This window comes from Colletotrichum spaethianum (genome assembly GCF_022836535.1).
Source record: "Colletotrichum spaethianum MAFF 239500 DNA, contig09, whole genome shotgun sequence".
In the NCBI taxonomy this organism is placed as follows: Eukaryota; Fungi; Ascomycota; class Sordariomycetes; order Glomerellales; family Glomerellaceae; genus Colletotrichum; species Colletotrichum spaethianum.
Window position 1 is genome coordinate 80041 of NW_026054779.1, and position 16710 is coordinate 96750.

General features: G+C 55.0%; 5 protein-coding genes across 5 annotated transcripts; all 5 read left to right on the forward strand.

The window, feature by feature from the left end:
* Nucleotides 1–878: 878 nt before the first annotated feature.
* ColSpa_04262 (uncharacterized protein) lies at nt 879–2333 on the forward strand (the record flags this gene model as incomplete). The annotated part of the gene is made up of 4 exons (XM_049270474.1): nt 879–1557; nt 1627–1655; nt 1726–2238; nt 2274–2333. 4 exons carry the CDS (start codon nt 879–881, stop codon nt 2331–2333), a joined length of 1281 nt encoding a protein of 426 aa, XP_049126431.1.
* Nucleotides 2334–2349: 16 nt separating this feature from the next.
* ColSpa_04263 (histone acetyltransferase mst2) lies at nt 2350–4371 on the forward strand (the record flags this gene model as incomplete). The annotated part of the gene is made up of 1 exon (XM_049270475.1): nt 2350–4371. The coding sequence occupies one exon, from the start codon at nt 2350–2352 to the stop codon at nt 4369–4371; it is 2022 nt and encodes a 673-aa protein (XP_049126432.1).
* A 2273-nt stretch (nt 4372–6644) lies between these two features.
* ColSpa_04264 (epsin-1) lies at nt 6645–8497 on the forward strand (the record flags this gene model as incomplete). The annotated part of the gene is made up of 4 exons (XM_049270476.1): nt 6645–6717; nt 6792–6861; nt 6914–7134; nt 7224–8497. The coding sequence occupies 4 exons, from the start codon at nt 6645–6647 to the stop codon at nt 8495–8497; spliced, it is 1638 nt and encodes a 545-aa protein (XP_049126433.1).
* A 1572-nt stretch (nt 8498–10069) lies between these two features.
* ColSpa_04265 (nucleoporin NUP145) lies at nt 10070–14245 on the forward strand (the record flags this gene model as incomplete). The annotated part of the gene is made up of 3 exons (XM_049270477.1): nt 10070–10181; nt 10279–10398; nt 10485–14245. The coding sequence occupies 3 exons, from the start codon at nt 10070–10072 to the stop codon at nt 14243–14245; spliced, it is 3993 nt and encodes a 1330-aa protein (XP_049126434.1).
* Nucleotides 14246–14386: 141 nt separating this feature from the next.
* On the forward strand, nt 14387–16347 carry ColSpa_04266 (nucleoporin NUP145; the record flags this gene model as incomplete). The annotated part of the gene is made up of 3 exons (XM_049270478.1): nt 14387–14581; nt 14639–16237; nt 16318–16347. The coding sequence occupies 3 exons, from the start codon at nt 14387–14389 to the stop codon at nt 16345–16347; spliced, it is 1824 nt and encodes a 607-aa protein (XP_049126435.1).
* Nucleotides 16348–16710: the final 363 nt, after the last annotated feature.

Genomic DNA, 16710 nt, shown 5'->3' on the forward strand with positions numbered 1-16710 from the left:
CGACAGCTTGTGGTTGGTTTGTCGGTAGAGGGGTCGGGTGTCGTTGAACTCCGGTATCCCAAGTTCATCAATCTGGTTGAACGAGGTGATGCGCTGCCGCAAGCCCCAAGCAGGCTGTCGGCTGGTCGGACTGGGCCGTTATTCATCACGTGATCCAATTCAATTGTCAATGTTTATATATCGGATGTGATTGGCCTGTCGCGGCTCCACTGTTGTGCATCGTCCGAGAAGCTCACCATTGGTCACTGTGCGAAAATGGAGGCTTGAGACGATTGCTCCCCAAGCTGTACCTGCCTCTCTTCCTCTCGCACTTTCCTAGGTCCCACACTTTTGGGGATCGATCTTTCGCACACCAAACGCATCCTTGTTTCCCCGTCTTATGCCTCCTGCCCACCACAGTGTCTAGGGCCCAGATTACTGTACGCGCCACGGTTTAACACAGCCGTGGAAGCTGCATCCCTTAGGTTGCGCCAGCCTGAGAGCCGGCAGCGTGTCACTTTGCGCCTCGAACACGACTTGGAAGCCGCCGCTGGCTTTTCTCCTGCCTTAGAAGAAGCCTTCGCAACTATCGCTCAACAACGCGTCTTTCGACTCTTAGCTGTAGCATTCGCCGACTGCAGAAGACGGCGCACTACTCCCGCGCGACGCTGTCCACGGCTACACGCGCTCGTTACCCTCTCCGCTGCAACTTTCGCCTAGGGATAAAACGAACCACCAGCGTCCTTACGCGCCGTTATCAGTCGACTTATTGCCACTCCATGCTAGCTATGGGCTGTGAACACCAATGTTTTGTTCATGACGGACGGATCCAGATACAATACCTCTGAACGTGCAACGATCATCGCAACAATCCGTAGGGGCGGAGCACCTTCGGCAAGATGGCAAGCGCACAACTCACCGAGGAAGAGCTGCAGCAGAGCGCGGTTTTATCAGAGGAAGACGCCGAATTCGAAGATGCACCGAATGTGCCCGCTGGTCAAATACCGCAAACGACCGAAAGCCCGTTGACGAATCCTAATACCTATGACGACGAACTCTCAGATGTGGTTGGCGACGAAGAAGAGGAAAGAGACGCAAGCGCCATTGAGGATGACGTTGAGATGGGCGAGAACCCGGATGATAACAGCGAGCTATCCGAACAGGAATCACTGGATGAGGAGTTGGATCACCAGTCTGATGAGGATATGGATCAGCACATGGAACAAGACGAAAGAGATGGCGCTTCAGGCGGCGCGCGAAGCCGTAGTAGTAGCTTGCTGGACGACATCGAGGAGGACGAGGCAGAAGGTGTCGGCGCCGTCAAAATTCGACCGGGTGAAACTGACGACGAGGAGGCAGATGAGCCTGAGAGTGATCACTCGGATTCACACAGCGAATCTGGCAACGAATCCGATGGGGACGCTGCGTGGGACGAGGTCGCTGCAGCGGATGACGATGATGAAGAGGGCTCGGAAGATGCCGCACCTAACACATGCATGTTCTGCAAGCAAGATGAAGAGCACGACCCTGCCGAAGACTTTGAGGATTTCCTGACTTGCGTCGATTGCGGCGAGAACTGTAAGTTTGATTGCTTCAGAGAGCAGCAGGACAAATGCTAAGGCATCTAGCACATCAACATTGCGCTAGGGAAGCCGGCGCTCTTCAAGATTCAAGCAGTATGTTGTTATCCCTTTCCTCGAAAATAGTTATTGCTGACGCGTCATTCCAGGAGCTTCCCAATGGAAGTGTCTCGACTGTGCATTGGGAGAAGATGCGCCAGTTAACGAAGCTGAAGGCGAAGCTGCTCAGGAGCAAGAGCATGAAAACGCCGATGAGAACGAGGACGTTAAGAAGCGCGACCCCGAAGTCGATCTGGAACTTTCGCCATCTTCCAGAAGGTCAACAGCATCTCAAGTTGCACGAGACTTGCTTCCACCCCAAAAAGGCAGTATTAAACCCGACTCTCATTCGGTCTTCAACCACCTGCTTCTAGATGGAGACCCTATGGATGGATCCCGCGTGCTTCGTAAGCGTAAGACATCATCCATCGAGGCGGATGATATCGTCATGTCGCTCCGAAAGCGCCGGCGTAACACCTCCAAAGACCGGGAGTCAAGCCACGGTGCGGGGACGTCACAAGATGGTCCAAATGGTACTAGAGAAAAGGGCTCACGGCGCAAGTTGCGTCTCAACGCCACACGCAAAGCCCAATCGGTTACGGTTACCCGGCGAACTCGCTCCATCGTCATCAAGATGCGCGTGAAACCTTCAGCTCTCCGTCGAGCCTTATCCAGAAAGTCTACGTCAAGCCGAAGAAGAGTGGAGAGGGCAGGTACGACTGCGTCGACTCATGATGGGCTAGCCGCCGCAATGACGGCTTCCTTCACTTCATCAGATTACGCACATCCCTTCTATTCCTTCTTCGACCGGGAAACCGATGAAGTCAAAACGAAGCCTTACGGCGGTATCCTTAGTGAAGCCGAGGCCGACACGTCAAGAACACTACCCACAAACGATGATCGTCGGCGGTTCGATGAAGCCAAGCAAAAAGCAGAAGAGGTCTGGCGGGCTCGTCTCCATAGCGTCCAGCTCAATTTAACGACGCCTGCCAAGAGGTCCAAAAAGAATTCTGGGCCGGCGAGCCAGATCGAGTGCATCGATTTCGGCGGCTGGGAGATCGACACCTGGTATGCTGCTCCTTATCCCGAGGAGTACAGCCGGAATCGGACTCTTTATATTTGCGAGTTCTGTCTCAAGTACATGAACTCGGATTATGTTGCCTGGCGGCATAAACTCAAGTGCCCTGCCAAACACCCGCCGGGAGACGAGATATACCGCCACGGATCCGTCTCTGTTTTTGAAGTAGATGGCCGAAAGAATCCGGTCTATTGTCAGAATCTTTGCCTACTTGCCAAGCTGTTCTTAGGATCCAAGACGCTCTACTACGACGTTGAGCCATTTCTCTTTTACGTCCTGTGCGAATACGATGCACTTGGCTATCACTTTGTTGGTTACTTCTCAAAGGAGAAGAGAGCCAGCAGCCAAAACAATGTCTCTTGCATCCTGACGTTGCCTATACACCAGCGAAAAGGCTACGGAAACCTGCTGATCGACTTTTCTTACCTGCTTACTCGCGTGGAACGTAAGACTGGATCGCCTGAAAAGCCACTTTCCGATATGGGTCTTGTTTCCTACCGCAACTACTGGAGGCTGGTTCTGTGCCGGTATCTACTGGACCATGTCGAAGAAGATAAGTCGGCAGCCCCAGGCTTGAGTATCCGGCAGATGTCTGACGATACCGGACTGACTCCCGACGACGTCATTTCTGCCCTCGAAGGCCTCAGATGCCTGGTGCGCGACCCACTAACGGAGTTATATGCTTTCCGCGTCGACTTGGCATACTGCACTGAATACATCGCCAAGTGGGAGGCCAAGAACTATGTCAAGTTGAACCCGGAGGCGCTCACATGGACACCGTACGTCATGGGACGAGGGAACGCCACAAACTTTGAGCTTGGCCCTGCCATCAGTGCGATCGCACCGCGAGAAGAGGACGACAGTCACAAGCCAGCTCAGGAGACAGTACCAGCCATCTCACAGCAAGAATCAGTTGTTGTGAATGGCCTCCCGATCAAGAGCGTCGTCGAGAACCCTCATACCCCCGACGGTGCCTCGATTGCCAGCGCAGAGGGTGCTGGCAAATACACTAATGGCTCGAAAGCAGAGCCTGACGTATACGAGTCGACGGAATCACATCATGATGGTTTGGTGAACGGCGAGAGTGGCCATGAGCCAGTCCACAAAGAGGCGTCTCGACCCAGTGAGTTACCTCATCCGGCGACTCCCGGACAATCAATTGCACAAGATTGGGCCAGCATGTACAAGGACGTACCTCCGTCGAGGTTCGAAGTCTACCCGCCTCCTGGCGGCCGACGTTCCGACCGGCCGCGGGCAAGCGTTCCCCGGCCATCTGTGCCGCGAAACGCAAGCAACAACTCGCGACCACGTCGATCCGGTGGTAGCAGTAGCACCAGGCGGCCTACCGCGAGCCGGCCCAAAAGCAAAAGCACGTCGTCATCATCGCGTCGGAAGACGGGTGGAACTGGGCGCGGACCGGGCCGGTGGCCTAAGGGCACTAAGAAAAGCGATTATGGCAACGCCGATAGCGGACCTGGTCTTCCACCGGGTTGGGTCAGAGACAAGCAACGGCCTGCGAGTCTTGGGGCAGCCAAGGGTCAAGAGGACGAAGGACTCAAGTCTGAGAGCAAGGAGACGATTGATGTGGTTCGGGTGCAGTTCGAGGACGGAGCGCAGGTGGCTACGGGCGGAAAGGTAGCTGGGGGTGATCACAGCAACCATGGAAATGCCGATGACCCTGCGGAGGATGAGTGAATGCCAGACAGCCGATACCCCCTACTACTGTTGTCCGCGATGGCGTTTTAGATGGCCTTGTTATATAGTGTACCTAATAGTGCAAAAGCGGCATGTTATATTTGAGCCCTGCCTGAAGCAGCTCTCGTAACGTGGCAGGTGAAGTGACGGGCTGGTAGATGCCAATCTCCGTAGCGTAACCTTGACATGTTGGTGCAGAGATGGAATGCTCGGTTCCCGTCTGTTCTCTATGCTTGTAGTCAAGTGATTCAGCCTAAGCAGATTCTTGGGCGTAGCATAGAAGAACAGTAGTTGGGCCAAACTGCGAAGCAGCCTTGGGGCATATGATAGAGAGGCTTCGTGACTGATTATAAAGAACGAGCAAAGGAGGGGGGTTCCTCCTTTCGCTTGATTGTTCCATCAGTCGTATTTCAGTATTGTTTGTTTAGCCGACTGTTGCTGAGGGAAGCTCTCGCACTCGGTTGCAGCAGCGCAAGTACTCACGAGGTATTATGATCCTCGGGACAATACCAAGGGGCCTGGTCCCATGCTTGGACAGGTGCGGGAGAGTTTTTTGGGCGCACGGCGTTGCAGATCACTCGTGAGCATCAGACATGAATCTCGCAGCCCTTCCCCCCAAGCTGTACGGTAGCATTGGAGTGGAGGCGTCTGAGCAGGTGAACGCGTCACTGCTGCATGCAGCTCACGGGGCATAAAGAAGCTCTGCTACTTGAAGTATGCCAGTGCCGCTACAAGGGTATTGATGCCGATAGCTGCATATATCGATCAGATTCGATAACGAAGAGAGCGGTTGACGGGGCTAGGAGTCTACGGCGGCGAGCTTTCTGCGCCTAACTCGAGGTGACTGACTGATTAACGGCGTGTTTCTTCTGACCTCATAGTCATCCACACTTGCCAGCCACTCCACAGTCTTCGCCAGCCGTTCCGACCTTCCACCGACAGGGTAGCTTTGATTGATTTCCACATCAACCTCTCACCAGCATTCTGGGCTATGTAACGAACATACCTCGGCATAGTGCACGTTGCACCTTGCAGTTAAGCTCACTCAGCCTCTCTGGATTACTTGTCAGCTTTTCCATTCATCGCATGCAGCTAACAATCCTGGAACTGAAGCCACCAAGCCGTGCACGCTCTACCTTACACAGCGACTACAGCGCTGAACGTGACGTTCTGCTTCTCAATTTCTCTTCCTCGGGGCCATCATTGTCACTTCGCCATGCCTGCTACTCTTGGGGACCGAGATTCAAGAAAGTAGAATAAAACAAAACCCTGGGTAACAATAGAGGCAATGAGCGACAGTATTGTGCCTCTATCGTTCGGCTCGGACGTCCCGGCATCAAGGTGTCCGTCAGCGCCTTGCCCTTCAGGGTACTTTGGATGTATCACCTCTGCTACATAGCGCTCTGGTGGTACTTGGAGTGTGGCTGGAGGCCGACCTTACACAGCCTACAGGCCATTCGTCTCCGCCGCCTGCCAAGTAGCATTACGCACACGCACCCGTGGACCTCAGAGGTGGGTGTGCAACACTTCAACACGCTGCAAGTATTGCCGCCCGGTGCCACAGCTAGTGCCAGTGCCAGTGCCTTGTTTCTACCAGCATCCGATCAAACCAGCCTGGACAAACTTTACTCTTCTCCAAACACCATATTTCCCGGATCTTGACCCTCAATCACCAACCAAACAGACCGTCGTCGCGAAAACGCTACTTGATTGTCCGCCTGCCCTCTGTGTGCCGTGCTTTCGACCTCACGTACCAAGACCCGCCCATCGTCGCCTGGGCTTCTTCTCTCAAGGTGCTGGCGAAGTCGGCCCTTGCGACCCGTATCCCTCAGTGTTTCTCCTCCGAGGACCGACGCTTGGCCTGCGACGCTCAGTGCTCAGCCGCCCTTCGATTCGTGGGACTAAGCTGTCGTCACAACCGCCCCTCCCACATCCAACCTCCGCTCTCTTCCATCGTCGACAGGTACTGTTCCTTAGCCGCGCATCAATATCGCTCTCCGACAACACCATCAACGACAACCGAGTTTTGGTGCTTTTGCCCGTCGCATCATCATTCTGCCTGCTTTGGGCCCAAGCGCTCCGCCGCCCAATTGCACTTGGCTACCTGACCCTTACGCCGTTGTCTCCTCGTCCAGCGTATCCGACAGCCCACTTTCCCCGAATCACATCCAACCTCCTGCCAGACCGGGCATCGCGTGCCAATCCCATCGCTCCTCTTCAAAGATACCACCACCCACCCAGCTTCCCGTTGACGACCAAACACAACCGCCAAAATGTCCAAGGTCATGCGAAGCGTCAAAAATGTGACCAAGGGTTACTCCAGCGTCCAGGTCAAGGTCAGAGAAGGTGCGTCGCTCTGCCTGCTTCCTGCCCCTTCTTTCCCACCCCCCCTGTTCCGTTGCTAAACGATGCTTCTTCAGCCACCAGCAACGACCCATGGGGTCCGACCGGAACCCAGATGAGCGAGATTGCTCAGCTCACGTACAACACGTAGGTTTCCCGTGTCCAGACGAGCCAGGCCGAGTACTAAATGCGATGGCAGATCCACCGAGTTCTATGAGATCATGGACATGCTCGATAAGCGACTCAACGACAAAGGAAAGAACTGGAGGCACGTCCTGAAAGCTCTGAAGGTTTTGGACTATTGTCTGCACGAGGGTTCCGAGCTGGTCGTTACGTGGGCGAGGCAGAGCATCTACATCATTAAGACATTGCGCGAGTTTCAATACGTTGACGAAGATGGCAGAGACGTCGGTCAGAACGGTACGCGCTATCTGAAGACTTTCCCCATCGCCTGTGGGTGTGCCTTGCTGACAGCAGAACAGTGCGTGTTGCTGCCAAAGAACTTACAGCCCTCATCTTGGACGAGGAGAGGCTACGAGCCGAGAGAAGCGATCGCAAGTCATGGAAGTCTCGCGTCACCGGCCTTGAAGAGTTCGCGCCCCAGCACACCAGCCCTACCCAGCCGCGCGTCCGTCGTCGGATGAGTAATGAGGACGATGCCGAGTACAGACTCGCCATCGAAGCTAGCAAGCATCAGGAGGAAGAGGATCGCCGGAAACGAGCGAGCCGCGCTGCTCACGAAACCGAAGATGATGATCTTGCCAAGGCCATCAAGCTAAGCAAGGAGGAAGACGAGCGCCGCCGACGAGAGTTGGAGGATAACAATGCTTCGCTACTCTTCGACGACACCCCAGTCCAGACGACGCAACCCCAGTACACCGGTTTTAACCAAGGTTATCAGCAAGGCAGTGCTGTTGACTTCTTTGCGAACCCGATCGATCAAAACCAGCTCCAGCCGCAGCCCACCGGCTTTATGCCCAATGCCTACACGGGGTACCAGCAGCCGCAAGCGACCGGTTTCCCCAACGGCTACGGTGGTGGTGGATTTGGAATGCAGCAAAACATGACCGATCCTTACGGACAGCAGCAACAGGGATTCCAACCGCAGCCAACGGGCTACAACCCCTATGCCCAGGCACAGGTTCAGAGCCCCGCCCCTCAGGAGCCCGTTGCGCAGCCTGGGAGCAACAACCCTTGGTCTACAGGCTCGATGAAGCAAGGCAATCCGATGAAGCCCATGCAGACGGGTTCCAATAACCCGTTCGCCTCATCATTCGGTCGGCCGCAGCCTCAGAGCCAGTCTTCCATGCCTGCTCTTAGCGCCCTCCCGGAGCAAAAGACCCTGTCTACCTTTAGCCAACCCAGCTATAGCCAGCCCAGTTTCAATCAACCTCAGGCGACTTCTAGCCAAGGTACCAACGCTTTCGGCACCCCTCAAAAGGAACTCACGGAACACGAGGTCAAGCTGAATGCTTTGCTTGCCGGAGGAGACGGCATGGATACGTTTGGTAACACAGGTCAGACGCGCATTCCCGCGCAGCACACGGCCCCTGGGACGTTTGTCAACAGCGCGGGCACCGGGGCGCAACGCCTCACGGCGGAGGCGACCGGCAACAACCCATTCCTCCGATCGCAGTACACGGGCATGCCCAACATCTCATATGGAGGTGCACAAATGCCTGCGGCGACGGGTCCCGCCGGCATCAATGGCAGCAACAACCCGTTCGCGGCAACGAGGCCACAGCAGCAGAACACTCAGCCGCAAGACCTCATCCAATTTTAGGCTGTGTTTCATGGATAGGAGTGCCTGGTCGGTGCCGACTGCTTTTGATCGGCATTGTCCAAGCAGGTTGCAGTTGGGGCGTGATGACCAAAAATGCTTCTTTTTATTGTTATTAGAGACTTGGGGGGAAAGGGGGATTTATTTTGCGATGCGGACACATACCCGTCAGAGGACTCAACTTGTTCCTGTTCATAGTTGGCTGGCGGCTTGCTCCTTCTTTTACATTTACACAGCTTGCGCATATTGCTCCAGAATGAGCCAACTATTCTTTCCACGGTCATTGGCGTGATGCTAGAAGCGGGCGTTCGAAGATGCTTGTATTGACGGCTTCGGTTCGCTTGAATGCGCGTATCCCTGGCTTCGACGTGACAGGAGAACATCGGGAGCAACCTGGTTTTATGCTGGCCATATTAGTCCATCCAGCTCGGATATTTTCGTTGGAATCAACGAGATGAAACCACGCCAGGTGACATGTAGGAAAGAATCAAGAGGGGACAAGGACACATCCGCAATTAAGCACTGTCCGCTTCAGCAATGTATTCAATTCTTAAATCGATCCGATATTTTTGGTTTCCTTTTTATTCATATTTTATTCTTTGATAGCTTCCCGTCTGCCTGTATAAGCCATCCTGATGTTGTCAAAAAGTGTGGTCTGGTGACCTAACGTGACCAAGCAAGGCATTCTCGCAGTAGCAGTCGGAGTGCGTGATTGGACAGGCTGAGAGGTATACTTACTAATGGATCGGGGCGGATGCTACATGCTCCTGCCTACCTACTCCTGCTGCTCCTGCCTGGAACACCTTTCGAGCTTGTTCATTGGTCACAATCTCGAGCTCTTTCATTCGGACGAATCAGAGACGGTACCCGTCCTCAGGCAGCAATCGCCGGAAGCTACCTAGCCACAGGAGCTACCACCTGCTCTTACCTAAGCTACCCGCGCTATTCTTCGTTGCAACTCGGGAAGGAAGTGTCAAGCCCAGCCCAGACAGACTAAAGCTGTCTACTCGACCTCAGCGCCGCCAGCCTACTTAAGGTATTCGACTTCTTCGCATCGGCACGCGAGACAGACGTACAAACTGCCATTGACATTTTCGCAGCAGCAACCCTCCACCGGCCAGAGGAATTTGCCCTTGCTTTGCCGCCGTTGTTGAGGCCTTGCCTACCTGCGTCGCTGACCTTTTTTCTCCCTTCTGTTTTCATCCCCCCTGCCTGGCCCCTTTCGAACCCGTCGCCAGCGCGCGTGCATCCCTTCCACCCACCCCAGCCACTTTTTCTCCACGTATCTTTCCGTTCCTTTGCGCGGCACCCATCGAAAAAAAATCTCGACTACCGGCAGTAATCAACACACCTCACACCAAGTCACGTCGCGAACCGGTTCAGACGACGCGCCTACAGGCCATCAACACCGTCGGCGCCTTCCGATCGAATTGCGCTGCATGTCCGCCCGTAATTGATTGTCGGCGACACACCCAGCGTCCACGAGTTGGCGGACCTTCGCCTCGTCGCGCCATCTATCCTATCCTCCCCATCCTCGACCGCATCACGAACCTTCGCTGCTAGTCATCGCCCATCATGTCTGGTTTTGGCAGTACCGGCTTCGGCGGCTTCGGCTCGACCAATAATCAGCAATCGACTGGCTTTGGAGGATTCGGGGCCAACAACAACACAAGCACTACCAGTACCGGTAAGTCGAAACCCATTTCGTCGCAACATACTTATTCATTCTGTTCCATCATCTCAACTCCCCCGATGGCCTGCCAACTAACTTCCGTGTGCTTAAGGCTTCGGCTCTGGCAACACAACAAACAATGCCTTTGGATCCACCAGTAACACCAGTACTGGTGGCGGCTTGTTTGGTGGTGGTGGCAACACAACCAGTGCATTTGGCGGCACGTCATCGGGTAGGTTGTTCACGCTGTTGCGGGGAGTCTGCTAAAATCTTGAGCTGGGTCTGAGAAAATTGGTATGCTAACTTTTACTCTCATAGGCGGCTTCGGATCTAACACTGGCACAGCCTTCGGGGCCGCGAAACCTACCTTTGGTGCCACCCCGTCCACCGGAGGCGGCCTTTTTGGAGCCTCAAACACCACCAACAACACAGCTACGACGTCCACGGGCTTCGGCGGCTTCGGCGCCAACACGGCGACGAATACCTCGTCCCCGTTCGGAGGAGCTTCCTCCGGTGGAGGTCTGTTCGGCGGCGCCAACAAGCCCGCTTTTGGCTCTACCACCAACACGAGTACTCCCGGTAGCACGTCGTTGTTTGGTGGTGGAAGCACGTCTGGTGGCTTTGGCACCACTACTACCGCTGGTGGTGGTTTCGGCGCATCGATGAACCCCGGCATCGGCTCCAACGTCGGTGATCCGCCAGGTACCGCTCTTACTCCTTTCCAAGCACACCAAGAGAAGGAGACTACGGGAGCAGGCAACCAGTCAAACTCATTCCAAAACATTCTGTTCCAGGAGCCGTACAAGAAGTGGTCGTCCGAGGAATTGAGACTGGCTGACTACGCTCAAGGACGCCGTCACGGCAATGCCAGTGGTACAGGAGCTTTCGGCGTTTCCAACTTTGGTAGTGGTGGATTCGGCTCGACGACCAACCAACAGTCCTCGGGCTTCGGAACGGGCACCTCTACCGGAGGTGGTCTCTTCGGAAGCGGAAATAACGCCACCAACACAACATCAACAACCGGTGGTTTCAGCGGTGGCTCTACCGGAGGGTTCGGTTCTGGCGGTGGTGGTCTCTTCGGAAACAATGCCGCCAAGCCGGCTACTGGAGGCCTCTTTGGCAGCGGCACTACAGCCACGTCGCAACCTGCTCAGTCCGGCGGGCTCTTCGGTGGCGGTACGAGCACTGGAGGCGGCTTTGGGACTACGGGCACGACCGGCGGATTCGGCGCCACAAACACCAACACAACCGGTGGTCTTTTCGGCTCGAACACCAACAACAACGCAAACCAGAACAAATCGACAGGCTTCAGCTTTGGAAACACTGGAGGAGCCACTACTGGTGGCTTCGGAAGCACCACAAACACTGGCTTTGGAGCGAACAACACCACAACCAACAACACCGGCTCTACGGGTGGGTTGTTTGGCAACACTGGCCAATCTACCGGCGGTGGGCTTTTCGGCAACAACCAGTCGCAGCCCCAACAGCAGAGCACGGGCTCCGCGTTTGGTGGAGGTGGAGGCTTTGGCGCACAGCCTCAGCAGACCGGCGGTGGACTTTTTGGAAACGGCCAGCAGAAGCCGGCAACGGGCGGCGGTCTCTTTGGAGGCGGTGGGACGTCGAGCACCGGAGGAGGCCTGTTTGGCGGTGGCAACACTTCTTCGAACACCTTCGGTACTGCCAATACCAACAACACCGGCGGTGGACTCTTTGGGGCAAAGCCAGCAACCGCCGGCGGCGGTCTCTTCGGATCCAATACGGCTGGCCAGAACACAAACACTGGTGGCGGCTTATTCGGCGGCGGGTTGGGTACAAACAACCAGCAACAGCAGCAGCAGCAGCAAACCGGACAGACATCCCTGTTCGGCGGTGGTCAAAACCAGACGAAGCCAGGTGGGCTTTTTGGCTCTTCTCAGCCTGCGGGCGGTGGCTTGTTTGGAGGACAGAACACGCAACAGCAGGGCTCCTTATTTGGAAACAACAGCCAACAGCAGCAACAGCCCCAGAATTCATTCCTCGGCGGCTCACTCCTGGGAAATTCCCAAGGTGTCAACTCCGGTCCTCAATCCCTCACGGCTAACATCAACGATGTGTCTGCGTATGGTTCGCCCTCCTTGTTCTCCAACCTCGGAGGGTCTGAGACGCCCAATCCAGGTCCGCTTGCTACGCCCCTCTCTAGCAAATCCAAGCCCAGACGCAGCTCCATTCTGCCCATGTACAAGCTGAATCCTGCTTCAGCCGCTCGTTTTGCGACTCCTCAGAAAAGAGGTTTCGGATTCTCTTACAGCACGTATGGTACTCCTGGTGGCAGCCCTTCGAGCGCAGCAAGCACACCTGGCGGGGCGAGCCGGAGCTTGCTTGGGTCCTCTTCGATGAACCGAAGCTTGAGTAAAAGCGTATCAACCAGCAACCTAAGGAGAAGCTTTAATGCCGAAGACAGCATCCTTGCGCCGGGTGCTTTCTCAGCCAGCTCTGGACCTCGTTACTATGGTCAAAATGGCAGTGTTAAGAAGTTGATCATAAACAAGGACATGCGCAGCGACCTGTTCTCGACCCCAACGAAGGAGAAGCCTTCTGCCGACCAGGCCAACGGCTCTCGCAAGCTGTCCAAGAGGGTCAGCTTTGACACTAGTACGATGGACGCCCCCGACGGCGATGACAATGAAAGTGCCATTGCGTCTACCCCCAGGGGTGGCGCGATTGCACAGGACGCAACGCCCGCCGCTGCCAATGTCAGCGGAGCCAAGCCATCGACCGGAACTTCCACAGACTCGGACCCAAGCAAGGGCAAGGAGCTCGCCATCGTTCATGAGGAGGAGGCATCTTCACAGCCTACCGAGGTTCATAAGGAAGGCTTCGACGCGGCTCCTGGTGCCTATTGGATGAGCCCTACCAAGGAGGTTCTTGCTTCCATGAACAGAGTGCAGCGTCAGCAAGTCACAGGCTTCACGGTGGGCAGGGACAACGTTGGTAGTGTACAGTTCAAGGTACCTGTTGATCTTACAAACATCGATCTGGACGAGATCTTTGGAGGCATCGTCATTCTGGAAACCCGGTCGGCGACTGTCTATCCCATTGCAGCCAAGAAGCCCCCCGTGGGCAAGGGCTTGAACGTTCCTGCTACTATTTCCCTGGAGCAGTCTTGGCCGCGTGGTAGAGACAAGCGACCCAGCAACGATGCCAAGCGATTCCACAAGCACATCGAGCGTCTCAAGCGCATTGAGAACACGACGTTTGAAAGCTACGATCCTGAGACAGGCGTTTGGAAGTTTTCGGTTGAACATTTCACTACGTACGGTTTAGATTACGACGAGGACGAGGACGAAGTTGAGCAGCCTGTTGAGGAGCCGTCCCGCGAAGATTCGTCTTACAGCAATGCATCCCAGCAAGACTCGTATGACTCTGAGTCAAGCCCCCAGGAAGACGACACCTTCGATTTTCGCAGGAACAAACGTCGCGCCCTGCCCGGTGCATTCGACTACCGGGACGAGGACTTCGGCGAGGCTGAAGATGCGCAGCGCCCTTCTCAGCGCCAGTCTTTTTTAGGGGATAGCTTCGCGGGTTCGGCGTCCAATGCGCTAATTTTGTCGACGGAAGAGGAGGTCGACGACCAGGACAACGGATATGGCATGTCTGAGGATGAGGACACGGTGGGAACCCCCCTCAGACGCCATCTCGCCGCGGAGCAAACAATCGACTCGCCAGAGAATGATGTTGTAGCCCCAGCAAGTGAAACACCGGGTGGCATTCTTAGGGCTAGAATGCGTGCACTCAAGGGCTCGGCTACGCCCATGAAGCTTCAGGTTGCTGGGGGAGACGAGTGGATGGATATGCTTCAACGCTCTGTCAGCCCTCAGAAGAGGGACAGAGCATTGCTACGAAGCGTGAACGAGGCGGCATTGCGGCCGGCTGCCGAGGAAGTTGAAGCAACAAGCCAGAAAGGCCGAATTGTATCGGACGGATGCGGGTTCGCCACGAGCATCGATTTGATGAACTCGCTGTTTGAGAAGGCCAAGGCGCCCTCTGCGTCTGCACCCTCTAGAGGATTCGTTCAGGTTGGTGAACACTTCATGGTCTAAGGATCACCCAACCCCGTTTGCATTGCGTGGGCTGGGGCCTGAATGGCTTTCCTGTATTAATATGTGACCATTTGACTAAGGCGAATATTAATCTAGTGGCCCTATGAACGACAGACCAAGTCCTTTGTTGACCAGTCCGACATGAGTGATGCCGACCGCTCCTTTTACAACTCGATGAGGCCTAGTTGGGGACCTGACGGAACTCTGGTTTTCGCCTCTACCCGCTCGGCCCTTGAGGGCGCTGGGAGTAAAAACACGGCTGACAGCCTCATGATCACGAAGAACGTCATCCAAGCTCAGGGTCGCGAGATTCAAGTAGCCAAGTTTTCCAACGAGGTAGGTGGTGATTCTCTAGGAGCGAACGTGGAGGCAATGGCTAATTGGTAGAAACAGGCGTCCGCGAAAGCCCTTGAGAATCAGATCCAGATGACGCGGATAGAGCTTGCCGGAGGCGTTCCGGAGCCATCGTTGCACCCTACGACGCTCAAGTCCATTTTCCACGACCAGGACGCCAGCAACCCTGCTAACATGCACGAAAAGCTAGTCTGGGAGCTTGCGAGTATTCTCTTTGACGCAGCTGGAACCGCCAACGGAGCGTCTGAAGCTGGACCCCGCAAAAACACCCTTTCCCAGTTTTGGGCGACACTCGTCGACTCTGCGTCGTCGCGATCCGTCGCTCTCGCGAGATCAGGTGAAGAAAAGGCCATTGCTGCCTTGTCTGGCCACCGAATTCAAGACGCTTGCAAATATCTTCTCGACGGCAAAAACTTTCGGCTTGCTACCTTGGTATCTCTGATTGGCAGCAATGATCAATCCAAGAAGGACATGCGCGAGCAGCTTAACGAATGGCAAGAAGCCAACTTCTTGTCTGAGTTTGCCGATCCTATCCGGGCAATATACGAACTTCTCAGCGGTAACTCTTGCGTTTGCGAGGGAAAGAAGGGCGTTCCCCTCGAAGACCGTATGGAATCTTTTGTTATCTCTGAACGGTTCGGTCTGGACTGGAAACAGGCCTTTGGCCTACGTCTCTGGTACTCCATCTCACGCGAGGACGATCTTTCTGCCGCCGTTCGTGTTTTCCAAGATGACGTTACCCAGGATAGAGAGCAGCGGCCGCAAACATGGTATCTCGAGCAAGGCATTCCAGCGCTTTGGCAAGATCAAGACCAGGATCAGCGCGAGGACCTCTTGTGGGGCCTTCTCAAACTCTACGCGGACGAGCAAACCGATCTAGAGGCTGTGTTGCGTCCAGAAAACAGCCAGCTGTCGCCTTTCAACGTCCGTCTCAGCTGGCAGCTCAGCCGCGCCCTGCTCTCTACCAACAAGGTGTCTTATGGTGCTGACGCAATCGAAAAGGCCGACGCCTTGACAATCTCTTTCGCCGATCAGCTGATCAACGAGGGAAGCTGGCTCGAGGCTACGTTTGTCTTGTTGCACCTGAGCCAGCCCGAAGTCAGGGCCAAGGCTGTGCAAGACAATCTCTGTCGCCATGCTGGTCTCTTGGGGCCCGAAAACGGTACAAGCTTTACAACCCTCACTCAAACCTTGAAGATCCCGTCTGCATGGATCTGGGAGGCTCAGGCTCTCTACATGAGGGCTGTCAAGAAGGATGCTGCCGCTGAAGTGCAGTGCCTGCTCCGGGCAGGATCATACCCGGAGGCCCACGAGGTTTTCGTGCACAAGGTGGCACCATCCGCCGTCATCAGCCGCGACTATGATGAGCTGGCTTCTATCCTGTCTCGCTTTGAAGGTCACGACGACGACATCGCAGGCTGGACTCTTGGTGGCGAAGTTTACAAGGCGTTCCTGGAACTGGTGAACCGTCGCAGGCAGCGACAGCAAGCCCTCTCACCTGTTCTCGAAAAGTTGGTTGCGGGTTTGCCTGCCATGCGTGAGAATGCCGAAAGTGCCAACATCACGAGCTTGGCAGCCATTTTTGAGATGGGGTCGACCGTAGCTAAGGTGATGGTAGAAACTTCTAAGCAAGAGCAGGTATGTCGTAACTCAAGTATGCGCCCACGTTGGACAGTGCACTGACATATTGCTACTGTAGGACGTTCCCCGAGTATTAGGTCTTCCTCTCACGGAGGACGCTCACCTAAAGCACTCACTGCACCTGAGCCTTTCCTACTATGAAGGACTCATGGCTGGGGCAAGATAAATAGATTTTGCATAATGGAGACATGGTTATGTGGGACGAAGTAGAGAAGGCTACTTCTTTGGAGCTGGGCATTGTGTTATACATGTCCGCAGGGCAGGGGAAAAGGAAGCAATAATGTATTATGTTGTAGGTGTAGCTGCATTCTGGGATATCCAGAGCACATGTGCGTTGCGAGTATGACATTGTCCATAAGACAACAATTACTTCTCTTGTCCAACTTCTAAGTATCCTCATAGTTTCACCCGGAGTTGTGGGATGTAGGCAGTGTCCGTAGAGAGGTGAGGTCGTCCGAACACGTCTCAAC